The sequence below is a fragment of the Camelina sativa genome, chromosome 17 (assembly GCF_000633955.1).
Source record: "Camelina sativa cultivar DH55 chromosome 17, Cs, whole genome shotgun sequence".
NCBI lineage: Eukaryota > Viridiplantae > Streptophyta > Magnoliopsida > Brassicales > Brassicaceae > Camelina > Camelina sativa.
Genome location: NC_025701.1, coordinates 33955803 through 33979449, shown reverse-complemented (window position 1 = coordinate 33979449; position 23647 = coordinate 33955803). Strand labels below are relative to the sequence as shown.

Genomic DNA, 23647 nt, shown 5'->3' with positions numbered 1-23647 from the left:
AAAAAAAAAAAAAAAAAACAAGTCAAATTAAGAGATCAGAATGCCTTATAAAGCAAGCAAAGCAAGAAACCACTACCAATGCGTTCATGGCTCCAGCCTTGAAGTTATGATGATGTTGAGGTCTCTTCTCTCTCGATAAATACACCAACGTTGGTATTTCTATTGTATTCTCTTCTCTTCTTCCGTCTACCAAAATCTGAGATGTAACCAAACCTAACATTCAGATAATTAAAAAAAACAGAACATAACTGAAAAGCCAATACTTACTTGAAGAATGGTTCCATGGTTTCTTCGAGTAGCGTCAGCATCCCACTGCGTAAACCCGTCACCGTACTTCAACCGTGCCTCCTCCGGTACTCGTCCGAGTCTTGAAGCCGTTTCAATCCTCGCCGCCATTTCTCTATACAACTCAGCCACCTCTTCAGCCGTAGAATCAAGACCATTTCCCTTGGAAGACAAGTAAGCCGCCGGAGATGTCGGCTCAACGTTGAACCTCTTGCAGAACGGAACCCAAGTTTTAGCAAACTCAGCCGCCTCCGTGAGAGCATAGAACGTGAGCTCAGAGCCACCGTCATCTGAAAGATACACGGCGAGTTTCTCCGGTGGATAGTCGAGAGCCGCCACAGATAAGACTGTGTTGACCACCATCAACGGCGGCTCAATCACCGGATCCGCCGTGCAAACGAAAACGTCAAGCCTCGGGAGATCGTTTCCATATCTCCGGGAGAGTCTATCGGGGAAGGTGAATCGCCAAACCGGATTCCACCGTGAAGATTGTGTGACGACCCAATACAAACCGAACCAAATCTCCGCAACCAACAGAACCAACCAAATCAATCGATCTATACCGGTCCGGTTACCATCAATGTTTATCGGTACGGTCACTCTGTAGAACCAAATCAAACAGATACACGCGAAAACCGAGACTGAGAAAACCCGGTACGCAATCACTCTTCCGGTTTTCCTCCTGGTCTCAAATAGCGGTTCACTGTCGCCTTCATGAACCGGTTTGCACCGGTTATCATCTTCCGTACCCATGGCTTGTTTTTATCTCTCTGAAGCGACCACCACCAAAGTGTGAATGAAATGAAAAGGTGAGAGGAAGAGAAGTGTCTCTCAGACAAGTGGAAAGGTTTAAGGCTTTATAAAGGAACCAAACTTGTGGCCGCCGTAAGTTTGGACATTGTCGTGTGGATCTCTGGAGACATTAGCTTACGTCACTGGAACTGTCAGCTACAATGTTTCTATTACAGTCAAATAATGGAAGGTAGCGTCAATGATTATCTATCTTTCTTTGAGATTACAATAATCTTATCAACAACCAAAAAGAGTGCTAAAAGCAAAATGGTTGGTTATGACATTTGAAAAGAGTAGCCAAGTTTGCTTTTGATATCTTCTTATCTGTATCTTGAAAGAGTATTGGTTTCACAACTGGGATCAAAGGGTCTGCAACAAATGGTGATATTAAAGGAAGGCACCCCAAGTGTCGGTGGAGTCTATCATTGGTGAAAGAATCAAGAAGCATGCAGATTTGCAATCTGGTTTACGTGAAAGGAACTGTTAAAAGAAGTAAGAAACAAGAGCACGAGGAAGTATATAAATAGAAATGAGTTATATATAAATATATATATATATTAGATCAGAAGATCCATCCCGAAGAAATTGTGTTTCATCTTTTTAAAACAAAAGCTGCATCTAGCTGATGCAAGCAAATTTAGTAATACAAGTAAAGGTGATTCTTATCTTAAATACTGCTCATCAAACCAGAGACAAATTCCGGTCTTTTATGGGAAACTCGTGTTATAAAGGACCGAGAGAAATCAGATCTTGTGGTCATTCCCAAGCTTCTGGAACTCAGTTTCTAAGGTATCAAATATCTTGTTGCCTTCGGAGTCTGGCTCAGGGAACCTTACGTGGACTGAACCATGTCTGATCGGTGCATTTGTACCTTTAACCAGAAGAGCCTGTTGCTTGACATAATCGTAAAGGTCTTGGTGGAAAGAGTTATCCAAAGAGAAACAGTTGTCTGATGTTCCGTTTGAGATATGCCTACCAGATCCAGACCCTTCTCTTCTACAGAAATGTGGGAGAGACTCATAGTCCATTATCTGCATATCAAAAGGTTAAAACTTTCAGTCTTCTTCTTACACAAAGAGTGACACTTCTTCTCTCCTTGGGAAAATGAATTGCTTACCTTCAGCAACTCATCTTTCCCGCAGCCTTTCAGCACTTGAATCTTCTTCTTTGTTCTCTCTTGCAACAGAGGCTTTATGGTTTTCCAACAAGCAGAGAATATGTACGGGACGTTGACAACATAATATGTCTCAGTCTTCTCTGGATAGTTCAAATCATCTATTGTGGTTATTGCAGTCATTAACTGCAGAAGATGAAAAAATAAAAAACAACCAAAGTTATATTAAGTCAGTCAAGTTAATGCAATTAGGACATTGTTAATAATACCTTAATTTGACTTAAAGCTGAAAGCTTTAGTCCAGACATATCCAAAATTTTCAAACAAGTGCAGATTGGTCGTCCCTGTTTCTTTGAAGCAGATGGCTACAGCAAAGAAAAATACACCATCAAGATTCGATAGAAAAAACAACAACAAGCACATGTAGAGCAGGAGTAGGGAGGAAAAAGTTATTTGGTCTTACCAATATCACACGATCACGGTACTCATTCATTTGAATGTGAGACTGTACATAGTAGTGGACCTGAATGAAGAAGGATAAAGAAAGGCTACGGTTAGAGTCTCAACTTCATATCAAGTCTCTTAGTGGAAAATGATAGAGATGCTTACTGAGGCTTTGTCATATGTGCTAAGCCCCACACCAATTGCAATGACAGGGAGACCCTAAAATAAAAGTCAAATGATTTGAGTTGGATCAAACATGTAGTGATGCTTTTAAAATTCAAAAAGTTAAGAAAGAAAGAAAGAAAGGGACACCCAAAATAGTAGTACCTCTTTTGAGTAACCAGATACACCGACAAGCTGTGTGTCTCTGATTGCTCTGTACAGGTCAACAGGAACAATGGGTTTCTGCAAGAAAAAATAATCAAATGATCAAATGAGATCTAAGGTTTCACAGAACTGGATAAACAAAAGCTGCAAACTCACTGTTAGAATCTTGTCGATCTCATTTTGAGTCCTCCATTCTAAACACTCGAGCAACTGTAACACTTGCAGTCATTAGTTTACAACCCCCGACCGAAGCTTAATATAAGAAACACAGTCTAAATTAGGTGAAAAGCAATCAGATTTAAAACCATTTTATGAGCTTTCTGGACATTCCAATCCCTGGCTTTAAGAAAGCGTATCAAAGTCTCTGTTGGATACCCTTGATGAATGTTCTGCAGCATAACACAAGCACACTCATAAATCCACCATATCATATACCAAATGGGGTCTTTTCTCAAGGTAGAGATAACATAAGATCCAAGATTACATATGAAACCCCAACTGAAAACTCTAGATTCAATCAATGATCTAAACTACAACTCCACAGATCCAACAACATTGAATCAAAACGGATCTATCCAATAGCTAATGAATCAAATCTAGATCCAGATCACTCAAAAACCAATCAAATACACAAGACACGAAAAAAAAAAAAAAAGGATTCTTTACTTGGGTTTGGTTGGAACCCTATTTATAGAAAAGTAATCCCCCAAGATATATACACCAAAATCGAAAGTACCAATCTTTGGTTCAAGAAGCAAAAAAAGAGTTGAGAAGTTGAATCTTTTCTTCCAAAGAATCTAAAAGCAAGTAAATTTACTAACCCGATACGGCTCTCTCAGTGAATCATCAACTGTCAATACCAGAGACCAAAAACAATAAAGTAAAATTAGCTCAAAATTAGTCGGCGATCTTCAAACAAAAAGCAAAGCTTTAAAACAAAACAACACACCGTCTTCCATTAAAGCACGTAATTGCTTGATAGCTTCTTCATTAGTGATGCTCATTTCTTTCTCTCTCTCTCTAGATAGAGAGATCTCAGCACAGCTCGGATTTGAAGAAAACAAAAGTTTCAGCGCAAAATCGAAAAAGAGGGTTTTAAATCTCTCTGCTGATCTCACGGATAATAGTGCCTCCGAGGAGAAGTGAGAGAAAGAGATTAAAAAAAAAGGTTCTTTATGGAGCCAAGAGATTAAAAATGAAAACTTTAGAGAGAGAAAGAGAAAGAGAGAGAGAGAGACCAGTTAAGTTCTTCTCTCTTCTTCTTCTTCTTCTTCTTCAAGAATCAAAGAGACCAAAGAGTTATTAGAATAAATACCACCGTATCATCATCATGATATGGTTATTATGATGTTTTCCTTGTAATAAAAATTGAACCATAGAAAAATAATAAAATAATTTTCTTTTTCTTTTTTTTCCATTTTCTGAATTTTTTTTTTTAATTTTTACTTAAAGAAAAGTCAAGTGAGAATCTCAATTTGAATTTACTTTACTAAATTTCTTCGCATTTTCTTAGTAAATAATTATTTAATGACTTTTTGCATACGTAAAACACTTTAGGTAACTCCATAAATGTTTTGTTGATTGATTACTAATTTTAAATAAATTATTAGAGCCTACAGTTAAATGATAAATTGATTGACGCACATGCTCCTAAATTAAGTATGCCATATTAATAAATAAATATGGAATCAAGTTCTTTTCGAATTTTTGATCGTTGATATCCAATACATACGCACTACCAAAAAACTAAAATAAGGACATGTAGTACTCCACACTATAATATACTATAATATGTTTAGATACTTCTTTTGATATGAACCAAAAGAAAATATTTAAAAAATAGTTTGCTTGAGATTGCAACTAAAAAGAGAATAAGATGCATGCTCCATACAATGTTTCGTAAGGTAAAAATAACAAAACTAATTATTTTAACAAATATTATAGTAAATAAACTTCAAAAAGATAATAATAAAGAAACATAAATGTCGATGAGCCATGTGTTAGTTATCCTCTCATTCAATAACAAAACTTAAAGACCCCATTATGTGAGTCATATGACACATGCATGCATCATCATCGTCAATCAACCATCTTCTTCCTGATCTTACCTTTTGTTTTCTCTTTTTATTATATTTTTTTTTTCCTGTCGGTTTTTTTTTTCCTTTTGATCTAACGAATAAATATATAATGATTTTTAATATCCTCAGAACATATTCCCATATTCCGTTTTGAAAATCAATGCTTCCAAAATAGTGAAATTGGACCTAACATGTGGGCATTTAAAAAAAAATTGTTATTAAACCGTTCAAGATATAATTTTCTCCGAATGCTTTTATCATATACATGCATGATCTTTTTATGCCCCTCAAAAAACTGAATTTATATTTTTAAAAAGAGGAAAAACTGTTATTCAAGTGGTTAATTATTATTCAATATTTATAGAAGATATTGTGGAAATGCATGCTAAAAAGTGATCATGATCCATTAGTTACCCTTGACATAAATATAGATAACCTCATGTGAGAAGAAACACCATAATTATTGATCATAGCAGCTCTCTTAGTTTAATCCTTAATCATGCTTAATTGTGAAGCACTAAGAACTCTCATGCACCCTAACAACTCAACAAATCCTAGTCATTTACCCTTTAATTAACCCTAATTATACAAGTCTTTCTTAATCTCATGATGATATTTTTCTTTAACGAAACTACCTCCCCCATTCATTCTTGTGTGTGACGAGAGACATCTTTTAGAGTCTTTCACATTAATCGCCTCCATTTTAGTATAGTACTTGTGTTTCCTACTCATTCTCCTTGGAATTGAAGTCTTAAAAAACATGCATTAGTTAAAGTCTCTTCCACAGTTGGTTGTGGCAGTAAGCCAATAACCACACTGTCTTATTTTGTGTCACGAATGATGTTTAGTAAAATCGAAGATGTCACAAATGTATAGAAAGATCCCGTTTCAAAGCATAAACTAGGATTAATTAAGAGGTTGCTTAAAAAAAAATAAAAAAAATAAATAAGAGGTTGCTACAGTCAACTCTTCATTTTTATTACTTTTACGGTTTTACGGTTATTTTATAATTTATTAAAAACGACGTCGTATGGAGAGTATAGCTGCTGACGGAACAAACAGTTGTGTGTTTCTTCTTCCATTCCATTGTTGTTGTTGGATTGGGTCTTTTGAAGAGAAGAAGTATGGAGGAATCGCGAGATATACTGATGTCAACGCTGATCGAATCTGGGGTTCTGATTCCCGGAGATTTCACTTCCGTCGGCGAATTTTCCCCGGAGGCGTTGGTATCGATCTGTGCTCAGTTGCTCAATCTCATTGACCCATCGGCGTCGCTTTGCCGCGAGCTCCCTGATTCTCTCCCCGATAGGTTTAGGATCTGCACCGACATCGCTCATTCTGTGAAGAATCTAGGCTACATCAGCGAAATGAGCTATTATAAGGTTTATACATATCATCAATTCACTCCATCGTTACCAGAATGCTTCGAGAATCTAAGATTTTGATTGGTTGATAGGATAGGGCGTTTCCTCTTTTGATTAAAGGAATTAACTTTAGGGTTTAAAACCTCTGAAAGAGTCATGCTTTTATAGTGGAATTTGTAGATTAGATGTTGGTGTGATAGTCCTTTTGGTCTTTGTTAGAATCGTCTTGTTCTGGCTTGTGAGGCTTTTCTTATATGTGTGACATCATATGCTGAAACAGATTGTATGTGTTGCTTGCGGCAGTTTCTGCATCCATCTGAAGATGACTCGTATAGGTTGGTTAGGTTTCTGGTTGAGAGGCTTTCGGAGAAGAACGAAGGAGTGAAAAATTCTCCAGCTGGTGATTTAGCTAGCAGGACCAAGATGGAGTATTTTAGGGATATTTCAGAAGACCCGATGGTGAAGGAGGACAACAAGGATGAGACTTTTGATATGCATATACAGAAGGTTGAAGCTGTCCTTAAAGATCTTACAATGACTACTGAAATCTCCCATTCACCAGACTCTCGTGCAAAAGATACATCAACCAATGGTTCCGCCAATGTTGACTTTTTCTCCCTAAAGACAGATGACCCTGTTAATGATGTACCATCAGATCTTTCTTTAAGAGAGTCATCTGGATATGAGGTACTGTCTCTTCTGCTTATTGTGGGCTTATCTCTTCTTCTTTTTGTATATGGGCATGTGTTTGAACAGTTACATAGGAATAGTTATTTTAAATCCGTTTTATGAATGTTGATGGCTTTACCTTTATCATTTTTATGCTTTGTAGACAAATTTTGAGACTGTTGAGTTACAGAATCAACATAATTTACTCTTGGAGGAACTGGAATCTGGATCTTCAGAGTTATTTAGTCTTGACAGCGAGCTGGAGTTATTAAAGATGGCTGCGGAGAGATTATTGGCAGACAAAAAGACGGGTGGGTCATATCTCGAACAGCTTAGTCAACAACTGGTGATCAAAAGGTGTAATATCACGGATATTAAAAAGCAATGGTATGAACACTTTTCTATTATTTTCAAGTTAAAAGCATTCAGTTAACTTGAAATATATATGTACAATCCCTGTATGTGTAAATGGATATAGACATCGGCGGAGCACTATGTATAGCATGATTACTAAGTATATCATGTCTTCCTTCAGGGACGATGTAAGGTTGACTTTGGAAACTAAAAAGCTACGTCTCTTGGACCAACTTCATGTTGAGGAACCAGAGGCTAAAGAGAAATTCTATAAGTTGAGAAAGATTGAACTGGATTTACAATCTCTCTCATCAGAAATTCAAAAGAGGTAACCAGAAAACTCTTACTACATGGCTCTTCACTGTTTGTGATTTTGGCAATTAGATATATATGTTTCTTAAGTTCTTTCCTTGGTGTATAACTAATTGTACCTGTGACCTCGATCAGGTTATTATTATTCCCTAGACTCTCGTATCATTTTAATGTGTTGATCTTTTCCGGACAGGGAAGATGAACGGTGTAACCTATACAATGAACTTGAGAGGCAGCCAAAAGCAGCGCCTCGGAAATCTTATATCCATGGGATTAAAGAAATCACTAAAAACAGCCGTAAACTGGATACTGATATTCAGAGGATTTCAGGGGAGATCAGAGAGCTACAATTAGAGAGTAACTCAATCCGTGAACGCCTGCACCGATCATATGCTGTTGTGGATGAAATGGTTACAAGGTATGAGCTTTTGGTCTGACATATTTGAATCGTCTGGTCAGATATACACCAAAAGAAAAGTTACCATGTCGCTCAGCTTAAGAGAACATGTATATACCCTTTTATAATGTGATGATGAGGAAAGTTTTTCTTTTTCCTCAGGGAAGTGAGAAAAGATCTAGCGGTACGACAAGTCTACAAGCTACTGACGAGTATTCACAGTATTTTTGAGCAAATCTCCGAGAAAATTCTCCTGACCGATCGGTTTAGAAGAGAAACAGCCGATTATGAAAAGAAGTTGGTGTCCATCACAGCTCGAGGCATGAGTTTAGAGAAACTACAAGCCGATCTGGATGCCATCAGGAAAGAAAACGATAGCTTAAAGAAATAATCATGTGGCCAAGGAAGGTGGATTAAATTATACATTTTTTTTGTAGAGTTTTGACTTTTGAGGTCATCAGAGAGAATCATCCTTTGATGTGCTTTAAAATTTTGAGGAAGTGTTTATATACAGGAATGTGTTATCTTTTCAGGTATATGAAAATATTTCTGATTTGATCTCGACTACTAAAGAGAGCCTAAAGCTGATTCGGTTAAGTCACATCGGGTATATGTTTGTAAAAGTTCGGGAATTTAGACAAACCAGGCATGCATATAGAGAGGCTGCATGTTTCAAAAAATTATTCCATAGGGATCATCCAATACATTCTTTTATGTATTTTTCTGTATGGTTTCACAACAAAAAATGTGGCAAAAGGTTTGCTACTATGATGCACATCTTCTTCCTTCTTGTAATTGTCAACCTAAATTTCTCTGGGGATGATGGTTCCTAAGTATTTACACCCAAAAATCCAGACTTTAACATCTCTATTACGCGTTTGATGTGTAACTCTATACCCCCTTGAGCTAATATTTGTTGACCCAATTCGTTGGGGCAGCTTGATGTTGCTGATAAGCGATGTGCGGGTGTCCTACGGGTTCAGCCATAGCCGTTGTGGTGTGTGGCCCTGGCGGAAAAGTCTGATATGTAGTTGAAGCAGCGGTCATGGGCAGTGTTGGTTGGTGTATTCCCATGAGGCCACCATGACCACCCTGCATAACTGGAAAACCGAGTGGCGGACCTTGGAATGCTAAGTTGTACATTGGATTCAGCTGCAGGTTGCCAAATCCCTGTCCAACCCATGCAGCTGCACTTTCAGTCTGCAACAACAATATCATGTACACCACTGTTAAAATATATATAGTCTACATATATATCATTGCAAGGATACAACAATAAAAAAAACTGACCAGGCGTGATGCATTTTCTTCACTATGGATAGAATTTAAGGCGGTTGCAGATGAGATGTGAGTAGCAACAGTGGAAGAAGCTTGTAGGGATGGATTTGTGGGGGAAGTGTTTTCGGTGTTGCCTACATGAGAAGGTGCTGTGAGAGCAGCTCCTGGTGGAAAATAAGACTGCTGAGGGATCCCGTTTGGGTTCACAAACTGGTGCATGTACGGCGGTGGTATATAAAACTGTGAGTAATAGGGACTGTAAGGGAAGAAATTGGGAGGGTATTGCTGCCTATAAAGATTTGCCTGTTGAGAGGCTGCTGCTGCTATGGAGACCTGATCTGGAGGATATGATACTAATGAGATAGCTGGAACTCCAGGCTGCAATTTGGAAAAAAAGTAACAGTTATCAAAAAATTATAAACCAAATGAAGGAATCGTTTGACTGCATATAATGTGACAAGATATTCCACGTACCTGAGTCTCTGCTGCTTCTGTGTTTACAGGTTGGCCTAATGCTGATATAGAGGGGACAAGACCCAACATACTGAGTGGAGGTTCTTGACCATAAGCAATTTGATGAGTTTCTGTGTTTGATAGAGCTTCCTCCTTCAGTACTTCAGGTGCCAAATTTGAAATTCCATGATCCTTATCTTCAGAAAAAGTTGATGCTTCTTCTCTGCAGAGGAAGGTATGGTAATGAGATCGAAACACGAAATTTGAGATTTAAAAGGATAAGCCAACAAAAAACAAATTACACCTCGACTACTATATTACAAGGAAAGACCTTCCCATTTCCAAAATTGAACTTGAAACTGCTTATCTGAGTAGTCTCACTTAACTGAAACCCAGAGCAGTGTGTTTGAATAGATATTGCAGTAGATCAATAACTAAAGAAGACAATATGTAAAGTGAAAGTACTTTAGTCACCAACCTGGCAGAAGCAACCCCAGGAATAGCATCAGTAGTAGGAGAAGGTTCTCTCCCATCATCTCCGCCACTGGCACCATTGTTAGAAGATGCCTCGTTCATGAAATTGGAATCAAAACTGCCAAATGTCAGACCATTTTGCAGTAGTTTGGCATCCTGAAGGTGGAAAGGAAATGTAACGTGTGATTGTTCGCTAACATCTGACTTGAGAAGCGATTGAGTTTTGACTTTATTGGATGCAGTCTCAATTTCTGTGACTGATACAAAAAGAAACCAGAAGCTGAATCAAATACCATGTCGTAGTTTCTGCACCAATTACTGACTTAACTAGACAACATAATTATAAACTGAAAACTACTTCAAATGAAGAATTTGAAGCAAACTAAAGATTGATAAGCCAATATACAGTACCTTGATCTGACTGGCTACTGCAACGGGGAGCAGTAATCAAAGAAGGATCATCTTGAACTTTATGATTGACCTCACTCGGAAGACTAGTAGGACCAGAATCCCTGCAGAAAGTATACTATGATACTTAGCAACTTAATAGGAAGGAAAAAAAACGAAAAGCAGCCATATTGGTAGAGACAAAGAAGGATGATATGTAAAATAAACATACTCTACATCATTAGGCAAAGCAGTTCTAGAACCTCCTGTTGCATGATTAGCTCCATTTTCCCTTTTAAAAGATGCACTACTTCTTCCATTACCTGTATAGAAAATGTCAACAAAGAGCTTAAAAAAAGGGAAGAGCATGGCTCTAAGATTTCAATAAAAGAAAACAAAATACCTTGATAAGCTTTATTTGAAGCAAAGTTCCTCCGACCACCTCTGCTACTTGTTTGGATAATTGGCACTATATTCTGCAGGCAGACAGAGAGTGATCATATGAAATAAAGGAAAGCTATCATAAGAGCACAGTAGTATAAGGATTGATATGTTGAATCTTAAAGACAAATAATAACTGAAAGAAAGAAAGAAAGAAGACTTGCCTCCTTCCTTTTCTCCTTTTTACTTCTCACTTCATGAAATGTATCTGCAATATTTCAACACTGTATATAAGGACATGGCTCATAATAAAGAACAAAGTAAAATACATCAGCTATATTCACACGAGAAATACAATTTCGAAAGAAGCTGGCATTGTTGTTAATCTATACAACCCAAAATCTCATTGACATCTAGACACAAAAGAACAAACAAATAGTCCAACCTACAACCAACTAGAATCTTTCAAGGGTACGACGGAATCAACCAAAATAAATAAATAAATAAATGACAAAGATCTCTCTGTCAATAATTCCAAACGACTTTTAAGCAAGCAAGCAAGCAAGCATAATCCAAACCGAGATTTCGATAATTGTAATATAGTTCAATGCATACCGAACCAAAAAAGCAAATCCACATGATCTAATCTTCCAAAACAGATACAAACCCTATCTCGTACGGTACGGTACGGTACAGAGCAAATCGAAGAAAAGGCAAAATTAAGGAAATACTAAATCATCAAAACCCTAAGTGGAGGAGAAGACAGAGAGATGATTAGTAAGTAAGAAAGTAACAAGGAGGGGAGAACCTAAAAAGAGGAGTTTCTGAGCGGTCTCATGAGGATCATTGAAGGAATCCTTATAGACAGCGAAGATATCCTCGTCGGAGTGTTGTTTGCCCGTAATCTCTCTGATACTCTCAAGTGTTTTGCGAAGATGGCGAGGAATCGAAACCCTAGAGGAGCCGCCATCGGAGGTGCTCATGGTTTGGTTGTTTTGTAATTTGTAAGTAGAGAAAAGAAAGAGAGAAGCGGGAGGAGAGAGAAAGTTAGAAGCAAATTGAAATTGGAAGCGAATGTTAATAGATTCGGTTTGGTTTGGTTCGGTTTGGTTTTTAATGTTAATAGAGTTTACACTTGGTTTTTATCATATTCACTGGGGGTTGACTTCAATACGCACACTTGGATGATGGACCCAAAATCTGTGTATGCATTACTTGGAAATTTCAACTGAGTTGGAAATTTGTTTGTTGGTATACGTATATATGTGTGATAATATGAAATCCGTATAACATATTTGAAAACCAAAAATAATTTATCAAAATTTTCAGAGCAAGGCAAAAAAGCTCTCACTCACTCTCACTCATCATCCGTCCCAAAGTAGCGGTCTCCAAACTCCCCCATACCGGGAACAACTCTGAATTCAACGTTTAAACCGATGTCTATCTCAGAAGTCACAATCTTTATCCTTGGGAACTTTTTGCACACCACATTTACTCCTTGAGGTGCCTGAACCCACACACAACAATCCCCATACCATTTTTATTTTTTTTCAACAGTTTAAGCTATGTAGAGAGAGAAGAAGCCTAAACGTTTTTTGCTTTTCAAACTTACAGATATGAGATTGAGAAATATGATGTTGGACTCAGGCACGCCTTTGCTTATGAGCAGTCTTATCGCTTGCACCGCCGAGTTTCCTGTACACAAACATGCTCTAGTTATCTTCCTATTATATCTTGTCTTTTGTGCTCACCACCAGTAGTAGTACAGAGTTCACAGAACACAGACCTGTCCCCAGGATTGGGTCTAGCAAAAGCACATGCCTTTCCGAAATGTCTGAGGGTAGCTTCTCGTAGATAAGCTGGTAGGTGCCACAAAAGTAGTTAGGACCAAGTGATTAACAGAGGATGAACATAAAACAAGTTACAAACCTGTTGCCCGTTGTCCCCTTCTCTATGAATCAGAATCTTTCCAATTTTGATTCCTTTGCAGCATGCTCTTAGAGCGTTCTCCATACTCTCACCGCTGTGTTCAAAGACAGAATCATTATATATATGGTCTTCTTGACCACAACAACAACCCGGTGTCAAGTGTTTGAGTTGGTCTTTTTTACCTTCTGATAACTGAGACACCACACAGCCTCTTACAGAAGTCCACACCCGAATACACAGATCCTACATTTAACAAACATCATGAGTTTCTTATCTCACTCTGGTTGGAGATTTCTGCTGCAAGACTGCAGTAAAATATAATATTCGTCATTAGCTAACCTGTGGGAGTGACCACTTGCTTTTCTGTGAAGGGAAGGTGCCCGAGGCCGTGCTCAACCACCTGGCGAGAGGACATTAATAAAGCAAACATATCGAAATAATACGCAACAGAAAACTAATTTAGCACCCACCAAACGAATCAATCGATCGGAGTAGAAGATGAAGTCATGCTTTGTTGTTTTAGAGTCTCGGATTAGAGTGTGCATCCCACGTATCTGTAACCAACCGGCTAAAGTATCAGTCTTTCTGATCATTAAGCCAGAAATTATTACTGTTGGTTGATTAGACGAGAGAAAGGAGAATAAGTGAAACCTGAAAAGTTGATTGAATAACATAAAGATTTGGATAGATTTTACAGAGATCATGTTGACCGAGCTTCGTGTGGATGTGTTGCACAATCAAATCAATAGCAACATGGTTATCACCTCCTCGGGGAATTATTATATCTGCGTATTTCTTTGTTGGTAGAATGAAATCCTCAAATGCTGGCTTCACAAACTTCGAGTACTGCATTATAAAGTTTCCACAATCAAAACATAAATGATGTGATAGTAACGAAGTTCTTTGCATAGAGCGACACAAACCTGGTCAAGAACAGTGGCAATGTCTCTGCCCTTCTCAACAGTATCACGTTTAATCCTTCTCGCTAAACGCACATCAGCATCTGCATAAATAACACCATGATGTAGAATAAGAAACCAAATTTATCACCATCATGTGTGTAATGCACAAGTGCAGCGTCTCATAATTGCTATGGATTTGGCTAGATAAGTGTAGCGGGTTCGGTAAGAGAAAGACCTGCATCTACAAATATCTTCATGTTCATCAAATCTCGCACCCGAGGGTCATGGAAAATGAGTATCCCTTCCAGAATTATAACATCAGAAGGGTTTACCTGCAAATGATGAACAAGTTTATGTGTCTGAAAAAGAGAGCTAATCACTTCATCATGAGTTTGATCTTCAGAAATAAGAAGCAAACTTCAAAATGTCAGAACTCAGAACCAGCACACATATATACCAAGTGACTATGTGACAAGAAGGAAAAGATTCTAAGAAGCTCCTTACCCTTCTAGGTGGAAAAACATTGTTCTTGTAACTTTTAAAGTCATAGTTGGGAATATCTACTGCTTGTCCTTTTCTTAACTTCTCCATAGAAGACAATAATTGCTCGGTATCGAAAGCGTCTACAAGATAAGGAGCAAAATTCATATGTACAAGCAAGCATATTATAAATTCAGATATATAAAATGCTAAGCGACAAATAACAGCAGTCTGCATTAGATCAAGAGACCCATTAAATTAGTTTTTGGCTATACAGAGACTTACTAACCAGGATGGTCAAAATTATAATCATANTATAGACAGCGAAGATATCCTCGTCGGAGTGTTGTTTGCCCGTAATCTCTCTGATACTCTCAAGTGTTTTGCGAAGATGGCGAGGAATCGAAACCCTAGAGGAGCCGCCATCGGAGGTGCTCATGGTTTGGTTGTTTTGTAATTTGTAAGTAGAGAAAAGAAAGAGAGAAGCGGGAGGAGAGAGAAAGTTAGAAGCAAATTGAAATTGGAAGCGAATGTTAATAGATTCGGTTTGGTTTGGTTCGGTTTGGTTTTTAATGTTAATAGAGTTTACACTTGGTTTTTATCATATTCACTGGGGGTTGACTTCAATACGCACACTTGGATGATGGACCCAAAATCTGTGTATGCATTACTTGGAAATTTCAACTGAGTTGGAAATTTGTTTGTTGGTATACGTATATATGTGTGATAATATGAAATCCGTATAACATATTTGAAAACCAAAAATAATTTATCAAAATTTTCAGAGCAAGGCAAAAAAGCTCTCACTCACTCTCACTCATCATCCGTCCCAAAGTAGCGGTCTCCAAACTCCCCCATACCGGGAACAACTCTGAATTCAACGTTTAAACCGATGTCTATCTCAGAAGTCACAATCTTTATCCTTGGGAACTTTTTGCACACCACATTTACTCCTTGAGGTGCCTGAACCCACACACAACAATCCCCATACCATTTTTATTTTTTTTCAACAGTTTAAGCTATGTAGAGAGAGAAGAAGCCTAAACGTTTTTTGCTTTTCAAACTTACAGATATGAGATTGAGAAATATGATGTTGGACTCAGGCACGCCTTTGCTTATGAGCAGTCTTATCGCTTGCACCGCCGAGTTTCCTGTACACAAACATGCTCTAGTTATCTTCCTATTATATCTTGTCTTTTGTGCTCACCACCAGTAGTAGTACAGAGTTCACAGAACACAGACCTGTCCCCAGGATTGGGTCTAGCAAAAGCACATGCCTTTCCGAAATGTCTGAGGGTAGCTTCTCGTAGATAAGCTGGTAGGTGCCACAAAAGTAGTTAGGACCAAGTGATTAACAGAGGATGAACATAAAACAAGTTACAAACCTGTTGCCCGTTGTCCCCTTCTCTATGAATCAGAATCTTTCCAATTTTGATTCCTTTGCAGCATGCTCTTAGAGCGTTCTCCATACTCTCACCGCTGTGTTCAAAGACAGAATCATTATATATATGGTCTTCTTGACCACAACAACAACCCGGTGTCAAGTGTTTGAGTTGGTCTTTTTTACCTTCTGATAACTGAGACACCACACAGCCTCTTACAGAAGTCCACACCCGAATACACAGATCCTACATTTAACAAACATCATGAGTTTCTTATCTCACTCTGGTTGGAGATTTCTGCTGCAAGACTGCAGTAAAATATAATATTCGTCATTAGCTAACCTGTGGGAGTGACCACTTGCTTTTCTGTGAAGGGAAGGTGCCCGAGGCCGTGCTCAACCACCTGGCGAGAGGACATTAATAAAGCAAACATATCGAAATAATACGCAACAGAAAACTAATTTAGCACCCACCAAACGAATCAATCGATCGGAGTAGAAGATGAAGTCATGCTTTGTTGTTTTAGAGTCTCGGATTAGAGTGTGCATCCCACGTATCTGTAACCAACCGGCTAAAGTATCAGTCTTTCTGATCATTAAGCCAGAAATTATTACTGTTGGTTGATTAGACGAGAGAAAGGAGAATAAGTGAAACCTGAAAAGTTGATTGAATAACATAAAGATTTGGATAGATTTTACAGAGATCATGTTGACCGAGCTTTGTGTGGATGTGTTGCACAATCAAATCAATAGCAACATGGTTATCACCTCCTCGGGGAATTATTATATCTGCGTATTTCTTCGTTGGTAGAATAAAATCCTCAAATGCTGGCTTCACAAACTTCGAGTACTGCATTATAAAGTTTCCACAATCAAAACATAAATGAAGAGTCAGCGCAAAACATAAATTATGAGATATTAACGAAATTCTTTGCATAGAGCGACACAAACCTGGTCAAGAATAGTGGCAATATCTCTGCCCTTCTCAACAGTATCGCGTTTAATCCTTCTAGCTAAACGCACATCAGCATCTGCATAAACAACGACGTGATGTAGAATAAGGACCAAATTAATTACCATCATGTTTATATATACACACTAATACAATTAAGAGGCCGTATAATGGGCCAGGCCCATTAAATTGTTCAAAGCAGCGCCATCAAACAAATCGTATTAAACCCAACCCCCGAAACCCTAATTTCGGCTCATTGTGTATTTATCTCGCTCAGTAGAGTTGTTAGGGTTTTAGTTTCTTCTCCTCCAAAAATGGCGATGTATTTGCAGTACGAATCTTCTTCAGGCTATGCCATCTTCGAGGTGCACGGACTAGATGAGATCGGACAGAACACTGAGGCCGTTCGGACCTCCGTCTCTGACCTCAGTCGTTTTGGCCGTGTAGTTCAGCTCACAGCGTTTCACCCCTTCGAGTCTGCTCGTGATGCTCTCAACCAAACCAACGCCATCACCGAAAGTGACTCTTCTTTACCCATTTTTTCCTTGTTTTGTATTTGCATGTGTTGTGTTGTGTTGTGTTGAGTTTATCTTGTTATATACACTGCTTGTTCTTCGATTTAGAGCTAGAACAGAGACTATCGCTTAGGTGTTTGGTTCAGCTTAAAAAGTTAAACCCTTAGATTTAAAACCTCATAGTTCAAAACCCCTGTATATATATATTGTTGAAAGCGCTTCAATTGATTCTTGTTTTATATATCTGTTTGCGTCCTGATTTTGTTTCATTGTTTTGATTATATCCTTGATCTCTGGAATTGGATTTATATGATGTTGGTAGGTGTTATGACTGACGAGCTTAGAAGTTTCCTGGAGTTGAATCTTCCTAAAGTCAAGGAGGGAAAGAAACCCAAGTTTAGCTTAGGATTGGCTGAGCCTAAACTCGGTTCACATATTTTTGAAGCAACTAAAATCCCATGCCAGAGCAATGAGTTCGTACTTGAGCTTCTTAGAGGTGTACGCCAGCATTTTGATAGGTTCATCAAGNCCTGCCAAAAAAAAAAAAAAAAGAAAGATCAACCACTTGTAATCACTTATCACTGATAAGTTATCAGAACCAAAAAAAAAAACAGAAATCGAAATAGATCACATTCAAGCACCTGATTTACAACAACAGCTCTCTGATCATGCAGTTGCTGCATAATCATATCGCAAACAGTTGTTTTACCGGATGCTGCTCCTCCAGCAACTCCTGAAAAGACAACAAACATCCTATTAACATTGTCTGATTCTAACCATCTTCAAACCAGTTAAGATTAGATAAAAATCTGCCAGCATCTNTTTGTTTGTTGGTATACGTATATATGTGTGATAATATGAAATCCGTATAACATATTTGAAAACCAAAAATAATTTATCAAAATTTTCAGAGCAAGGCAAAAAAGCTCTCACTCACTCTCACTCATCATCCGTCCCAAAGTAGCGGTCTCCAAACTCCCCCATACCGGGAACAACTCTGAATTCAACGTTTAAACCGATGTCTATCTCAGAAGTCACAATCTTTATCCTTGGGAACTTTTTGCACACCACATTTACTCCTTGAGGTGCCTGAACCCACACACAACAATCCCCATACCATTTTTATTTTTTTTCAACAGTTTAAGCTATGTAGAGAGAGAAGAAGCCTAAACGTTTTTTGCTTTTCAAACTTACAGATATGAGATTGAGAAATATGATGTTGGACTCAGGCACGCCTTTGCTTATGAGCAGTCTTATCGCTTGCACCGCCGAGTTTCCTGTACACAAACATGCTCTAGTTATCTTCCTATTATATCTTGTCTTTTGTGCTCACCACCAGTAGTAGTACAGAGTTCACAGAACACAGACCTGTCCCCAGGATTGGGTCTAGCAAAAGCACATGCCTTTCCGAAATGTCTGAGGGTAGCTTCTCGTAGATAAGCTGGTAGGTGCCACAAAAGTAGTTAGGACCAAGTGATTAACAGAGGATGAACATAAAACAAGTTACAAACCTGTTGCCCGTTGTCCCCTTCTCTATGAATCAGAATCTTTCCAATTTTGATTCCTTTGCAGCATGCTCTTAGAGCGTTCTCCATACTCTCACCGCTGTGTTCAAAGACAGAATCATTATATATATGGTCTTCTTGACCACAACAACAACCCGGTGTCAAGTGTTTGAGTTGGTCTTTTTTACCTTCTGATAACTGAGACACCACACAGCCTCTTACAGAAGTCCACACCCGAATACACAGATCCTACATTTAACAAACATCATGAGTTTCTTATCTCACTCTGGTTGGAGATTTCTGCTGCAAGACTGCAGTAAAATATAATATTCGTCATTAGCTAACCTGTGGGAGTGACCACTTGCTTTTCTGTGAAGGGAAGGTGCCCGAGGCCGTGCTCAACCACCTGGCGAGAGGACATTAATAAAGCAAACATATCGAAATAATACGCAACAGAAAACTAATTTAGCACCCACCAAACGAATCAATCGATCGGAGTAGAAGATGAAGTCATGCTTTGTTGTTTTAGAGTCTCGGATTAGAGTGTGCATCCCACGTATCTGTAACCAACCGGCTAAAGTATCAGTCTTTCTGATCATTAAGCCAGAAATTATTACTGTTGGTTGATTAGACGAGAGAAAGGAGAATAAGTGAAACCTGAAAAGTTGATTGAATAACATAAAGATTTGGATAGATTTTACAGAGATCATGTTGACCGAGCTTTGTGTGGATGTGTTGCACAATCAAATCAATAGCAACATGGTTATCACCTCCTCGGGGAATTATTATATCTGCGTATTTCTTCGTTGGTAGAATAAAATCCTCAAATGCTGGCTTCACAAACTTCGAGTACTGCATTATAAAGTTTCCACAATCAAAACATAAATGAAGAGTCAGCGCAAAACATAAATTATGAGATATTAACGAAATTCTTTGCATAGAGCGACACAAACCTGGTCAAGAATAGTGGCAATATCTCTGCCCTTCTCAACAGTATCGCGTTTAATCCTTCTAGCTAAACGCACATCAGCATCTGCATAAACAACGACGTGATGTAGAATAAGGACCAAATTAATTACCATCATGTTTATATATACACACTAATACAATTAAGAGGCCGTATAATGGGCCAGGCCCATTAAATTGTTCAAAGCAGCGCCATCAAACAAATCGTATTAAACCCAACCCCCGAAACCCTAATTTCGGCTCATTGTGTATTTATCTCGCTCAGTAGAGTTGTTAGGGTTTTAGTTTCTTCTCCTCCAAAAATGGCGATGTATTTGCAGTACGAATCTTCTTCAGGCTATGCCATCTTCGAGGTGCACGGACTAGATGAGATCGGACAGAACACTGAGGCCGTTCGGACCTCCGTCTCTGACCTCAGTCGTTTTGGCCGTGTAGTTCAGCTCACAGCGTTTCACCCCTTCGAGTCTGCTCGTGATGCTCTCAACCAAACCAACGCCATCACCGAAAGTGACTCTTCTTTACCCATTTTTTCCTTGTTTTGTATTTGCATGTGTTGTGTTGTGTTGTGTTGAGTTTATCTTGTTATATACACTGCTTGTTCTTCGATTTAGAGCTAGAACAGAGACTATCGCTTAGGTGTTTGGTTCAGCTTAAAAAGTTAAACCCTTAGATTTAAAACCTCATAGTTCAAAACCCCTGTATATATATATTGTTGAAAGCGCTTCAATTGATTCTTGTTTTATATATCTGTTTGCGTCCTGATTTTGTTTCATTGTTTTGATTATATCCTTGATCTCTGGAATTGGATTTATATGATGTTGGTAGGTGTTATGACTGACGAGCTTAGAAGTTTCCTGGAGTTGAATCTTCCTAAAGTCAAGGAGGGAAAGAAACCCAAGTTTAGCTTAGGATTGGCTGAGCCTAAACTCGGTTCACATATTTTTGAAGCAACTAAAATCCCATGCCAGAGCAATGAGTTCGTACTTGAGCTTCTTAGAGGTGTACGCCAGCATTTTGATAGGTTCATCAAGGACCTAAAGGTGTGCCATCCTTCTTTGTATTTAAAGGCCTTCTCTTGTCTTTTTGCTCGTTACCTATGGTTTGTGTTCTCATGAACATTTTNAAAAAAAAAAACAGAAATCGAAATAGATCACATTCAAGCACCTGATTTACAACAACAGCTCTCTGATCATGCAGTTGCTGCATAATCATATCGCAAACAGTTGTTTTACCGGATGCTGCTCCTCCAGCAACTCCTGAAAAGACAACAAACATCCTATTAACATTGTCTGATTCTAACCATCTTCAAACCAGTTAAGATTAGATAAAAATCTGCCAGCATCTCTCACCGATCACAAAAGGTTGGCCATGTTCCTCTTCCTCAGCCAATTGATCTGATATAATCGAAACTAAACCATCCATTTGATGAAAGCCTGAGAAATGAACCTTGGAAGATGTCTCTATAATATCAACAGCTGAATTTGAAGCCATTCCTACAACACAACACAACACAATAAAAATGCATTCTAAGATCACATGAAAAATGCCAATATATCAACTTTCTTTCTTTTATAATGCTTCCAGTAAAAAAAGGTATCCTGAAAAGAATCAAACTTTATAAGACATATAAGTAGATTCCACAAGTACCAATGCCGTGATACCCATGACCTCAAATCACGTTTAACGCACAAAACAAACTACCAATCATAAATGACCGACCACATAATAGATAGTGTAACGCCAATCCAAAATATGAAAAAAAGGAAAACAGAGATCAGCCGAGAGAAGAAAGCCAGATTATTATATTAGATCAATACATGCAAAGAGAATGAGAAAGAAACGTTACATCATCATCAAAGAAAATCAATAAAAATCGAATCTTGATTAAGAAAACTCACGAAATGAAAGAAAAGGGATTCAATAAAAAAAAGCGTCTCGAGATCACCGATTAGCTAACAAAAAGCTCCCCAGTTCCAACAGATAAAAAAGAGAATCTAAAAACATACTAACATATACTATATAAGAGAGAGGGGGAGACACGAGCATTGCCTGTGTTAACTCGATGCACAGACCAAACTGAGTTACATATATAATAATAATACGTTAGTATATATTATATGTTTGCGGTGAGAAAGAGAGAGCATAATGGAGAATGGGAGGATGGATGGATGCAGCGGCGGCTGGAGACGGGTTTTTTCACGAAAACCGGAAAGTGGGTTTTTTGGGTTTTGACGAAACTACCCTTCCCACAGACAACGTTATATACAGTACAGTACTTGGTGTTTGGTGGTGGCAGTTGTCGTAAATTTGAGTGTGTTCCGGGTGCTTTAAAAAGGGTAGAGGGAGGGATCGAGGATCCACGTCAGATCCTATTAGGAATGGTGGGACCTAGTTCCGAGAGCTGCAGCTAAACAACGCAGTGATGGTCGAATCAACTGCTTTACTCATCTTCGATTTTTTTATTATTATTTATTCTTTATTTTCGTTTACATCAAAAACAAAATATCTATTTACTACTACTACTATTTTATATTTATATTTTTTTGTCACCAAAATAGGAACTATTTCTGATTACGACGTCTAAATTTTTTTTCTCATTTCTATCCATATTATTTAACTTCTTCATATGTACGTTTCTTTCAAATGTGTTATTACCTTTTCCCTAAACATATCATTTTTTACTGATTTAATACTTTATATGAGTTATTCAATTGCCATCTCTGGAACTTGAAGGTTAAGTTTTTCTTGTTATGTGTCATTTATGTCTATACAATCCAAAAGAGTGTATTAACACAAACCATAGCCCAAATCAAAGATGTTGTCTTTTCTTCAAACCATACCATCAAATTGCATTAGCCTTTTTAAAACTAATTAAATAGTATCATTTAACCATAAATATACTGTACACACATTTCTCAATTAGTATACTTTTCATTTTATTTCTCACAAAAACGTGAAGTAAGGGGGATGTTTCGAAACAAATTTTAGAGTTTGGATCCTTTTTGTGAAGTTCTCATAAATGTGGACGGGGCTGGTGTTATTATATTTACAAGTTATTGGACGTTACTGCAAATAACGCCTTTTAATTGGTAGATTCGTGAAGATGACTAAAGCCAAATAAACGACGGCGTTTCATATTGTTTTCGAGTTTTCGACAATGTTTTCATCTTCGATTAGGTTAATCGTATCTGGATTCCACCGGACTCAAACCCTAAAATCGCCGTTAAATCCTCCGAGCGTCTTCGTCTCCGTACCTAAATTCTTCAATTCAGAGTCGAATTCGACGGGACCTAGGTCAAGATCCGTCGCGATGAGCAGCAGCGTTGAGAAAACCGGGTCGGGTTCGGGAGCAATCGAGAGTCGAGCGAGCAGGATGAGAGAGAAGCTTCAGAAAGAGCTCGAACCTGTTGAGTTAGTGATCGAAGATGTCTCGTATCAGCACGCCGGTCACGCCGGGATGAAAGGCAGAACCGACGGAGAGACGCATTTCAACGTGAAGATCGTTTCGAAAGGGTTCCAAGGTATGAATCTGGTGAAGAGGCATAGGTTGGTCTACGATTTGCTCCGGGAAGAGCTGGATTCTGGATTACACGCTCTTTCTATCGTCTCTAAGACCCCGTCTGAGTCTCCTCCTCCTTAAATTGATTGATGCTTATAGAATTTGTTGTTACAACCAACTCTATTCAAAGATTGGATTTTTTTTCTCATCAAAGGCTCTGTTTTAGATTTGATGGTGTGTGTTGTTGTTTCTGGATTTGAGTTTGCTTTTGGATGGGGTAGGTGTTTCAACTTCAAACAAAGACACTTGCTTTTAAGTTCGATTCGAGTTCTGTGTGTTTTCTAGAAAACAAAACTATATGGTTCCTAAGCTTCATGAAATATGATCTAGCATTCCATTTGCTGCAATG

The 23647-nt window shown here is 38.2% G+C and overlaps 8 protein-coding genes across 10 annotated transcripts in view; 2 read left to right on the top strand and 6 right to left on the bottom strand.

Moving 5' to 3' along the window:
- The window catches only part of LOC104758877 (cellulose synthase-like protein E1), a 3237-nt gene extending 1990 nt beyond the window's left edge, over window positions 1-1247 (bottom strand). Inside the window, exons 1-2 of the mRNA XM_010481841.2 lie at window positions 268-1247; window positions 59-196 (exon numbers count right to left, since the gene is read on the bottom strand). Coding sequence (XP_010480143.1) covers window positions 59-196; window positions 268-1038 — 909 coding nt within the window. The 5' untranslated portion in view covers window positions 1039-1247. The remainder of the gene's footprint in view (window positions 1-58; window positions 197-267) is intronic.
- LOC104758873 (SEC14 cytosolic factor) lies at window positions 1612-4254 on the bottom strand. Its single transcript, XM_010481838.2, has 10 exons — window positions 3912-4254; window positions 3784-3812; window positions 3268-3351; window positions 3119-3172; window positions 2963-3040; window positions 2801-2854; window positions 2655-2714; window positions 2461-2556; window positions 2195-2377; window positions 1612-2108 (listed from the first exon to the last, which is right to left on the bottom strand). Exons 1-10 carry the CDS (start codon window positions 3964-3966, stop codon window positions 1821-1823), a joined length of 981 nt encoding a protein of 326 aa, XP_010480140.1. The 5' UTR covers window positions 3967-4254; the 3' UTR covers window positions 1612-1820.
- On the top strand, window positions 6077-8904 carry LOC104758871. Of its 2 annotated transcripts, none has more exons than XM_010481835.2 (6): window positions 6077-6422; window positions 6685-7091; window positions 7237-7460; window positions 7609-7755; window positions 7933-8157; window positions 8299-8527. In XM_010481835.2, the coding sequence occupies exons 2-6, from the start codon at window positions 6690-6692 to the stop codon at window positions 8525-8527; spliced, it is 1227 nt and encodes a 408-aa protein (XP_010480137.1). In that variant the 5' UTR covers window positions 6077-6422; window positions 6685-6689. The 2 variants fall into 2 exon arrangements, with proteins under 2 accessions (XP_010480137.1, XP_010480135.1); XM_010481833.2 differs by having other exon boundaries at window positions 6091-6422; window positions 6708-7091; window positions 8299-8904.
- Window positions 8805-12210, bottom strand: LOC104758872 (GBF-interacting protein 1-like). 2 transcript variants are annotated; one of them, XM_010481836.1, is made up of 9 exons: window positions 11918-12210; window positions 11334-11377; window positions 11132-11204; window positions 10961-11051; window positions 10753-10853; window positions 10346-10598; window positions 9889-10090; window positions 9427-9792; window positions 8805-9336 (listed from the first exon to the last, which is right to left on the bottom strand). In XM_010481836.1, the coding sequence occupies exons 1-9, from the start codon at window positions 12090-12092 to the stop codon at window positions 9043-9045; spliced, it is 1599 nt and encodes a 532-aa protein (XP_010480138.1). In that variant the 5' UTR covers window positions 12093-12210; the 3' UTR covers window positions 8805-9042. The 2 variants fall into 2 exon arrangements, with proteins under 2 accessions (XP_010480138.1, XP_010480139.1); XM_010481837.1 differs by having other exon boundaries at window positions 10346-10592.
- LOC104760046 (uridine kinase-like protein 3) lies at window positions 12339-14728 on the bottom strand. Its single transcript, XM_019239470.1, has 12 exons — window positions 14710-14728; window positions 14445-14563; window positions 14176-14272; window positions 13962-14041; window positions 13690-13884; window positions 13509-13592; window positions 13378-13438; window positions 13221-13281; window positions 13039-13132; window positions 12896-12968; window positions 12722-12804; window positions 12339-12616 (listed from the first exon to the last, which is right to left on the bottom strand). Exons 2-12 carry the CDS (start codon window positions 14529-14531, stop codon window positions 12467-12469), a joined length of 1065 nt encoding a protein of 354 aa, XP_019095015.1. The 5' UTR covers window positions 14532-14563; window positions 14710-14728; the 3' UTR covers window positions 12339-12466.
- Window positions 15065-16896, bottom strand: LOC104758870 (uridine kinase-like protein 3). Its single transcript, XM_010481830.2, has 9 exons — window positions 16753-16896; window positions 16457-16651; window positions 16276-16359; window positions 16145-16205; window positions 15988-16048; window positions 15806-15899; window positions 15663-15735; window positions 15489-15571; window positions 15065-15383 (listed from the first exon to the last, which is right to left on the bottom strand). Exons 1-9 carry the CDS (start codon window positions 16882-16884, stop codon window positions 15234-15236), a joined length of 933 nt encoding a protein of 310 aa, XP_010480132.1. The 5' UTR covers window positions 16885-16896; the 3' UTR covers window positions 15065-15233.
- On the bottom strand, window positions 18093-22007 carry LOC104760045 (uridine kinase-like protein 3). Its single transcript, XM_019239065.1, has 13 exons — window positions 21789-22007; window positions 21089-21232; window positions 20875-20995; window positions 20579-20609; window positions 19727-19873; window positions 19431-19625; window positions 19250-19333; window positions 19119-19179; window positions 18962-19022; window positions 18780-18873; window positions 18637-18709; window positions 18463-18545; window positions 18093-18357 (listed from the first exon to the last, which is right to left on the bottom strand). Exons 2-13 carry the CDS (start codon window positions 21228-21230, stop codon window positions 18208-18210), a joined length of 1242 nt encoding a protein of 413 aa, XP_019094610.1. The 5' UTR covers window positions 21231-21232; window positions 21789-22007; the 3' UTR covers window positions 18093-18207.
- LOC104758868 (protein BOLA1, chloroplastic) lies at window positions 22827-23554 on the top strand. The gene has a single exon (XM_010481826.2). The coding sequence runs from the start codon at window positions 22897-22899 to the stop codon at window positions 23377-23379; it is 483 nt and encodes a 160-aa protein (XP_010480128.1). The 5' UTR covers window positions 22827-22896; the 3' UTR covers window positions 23380-23554.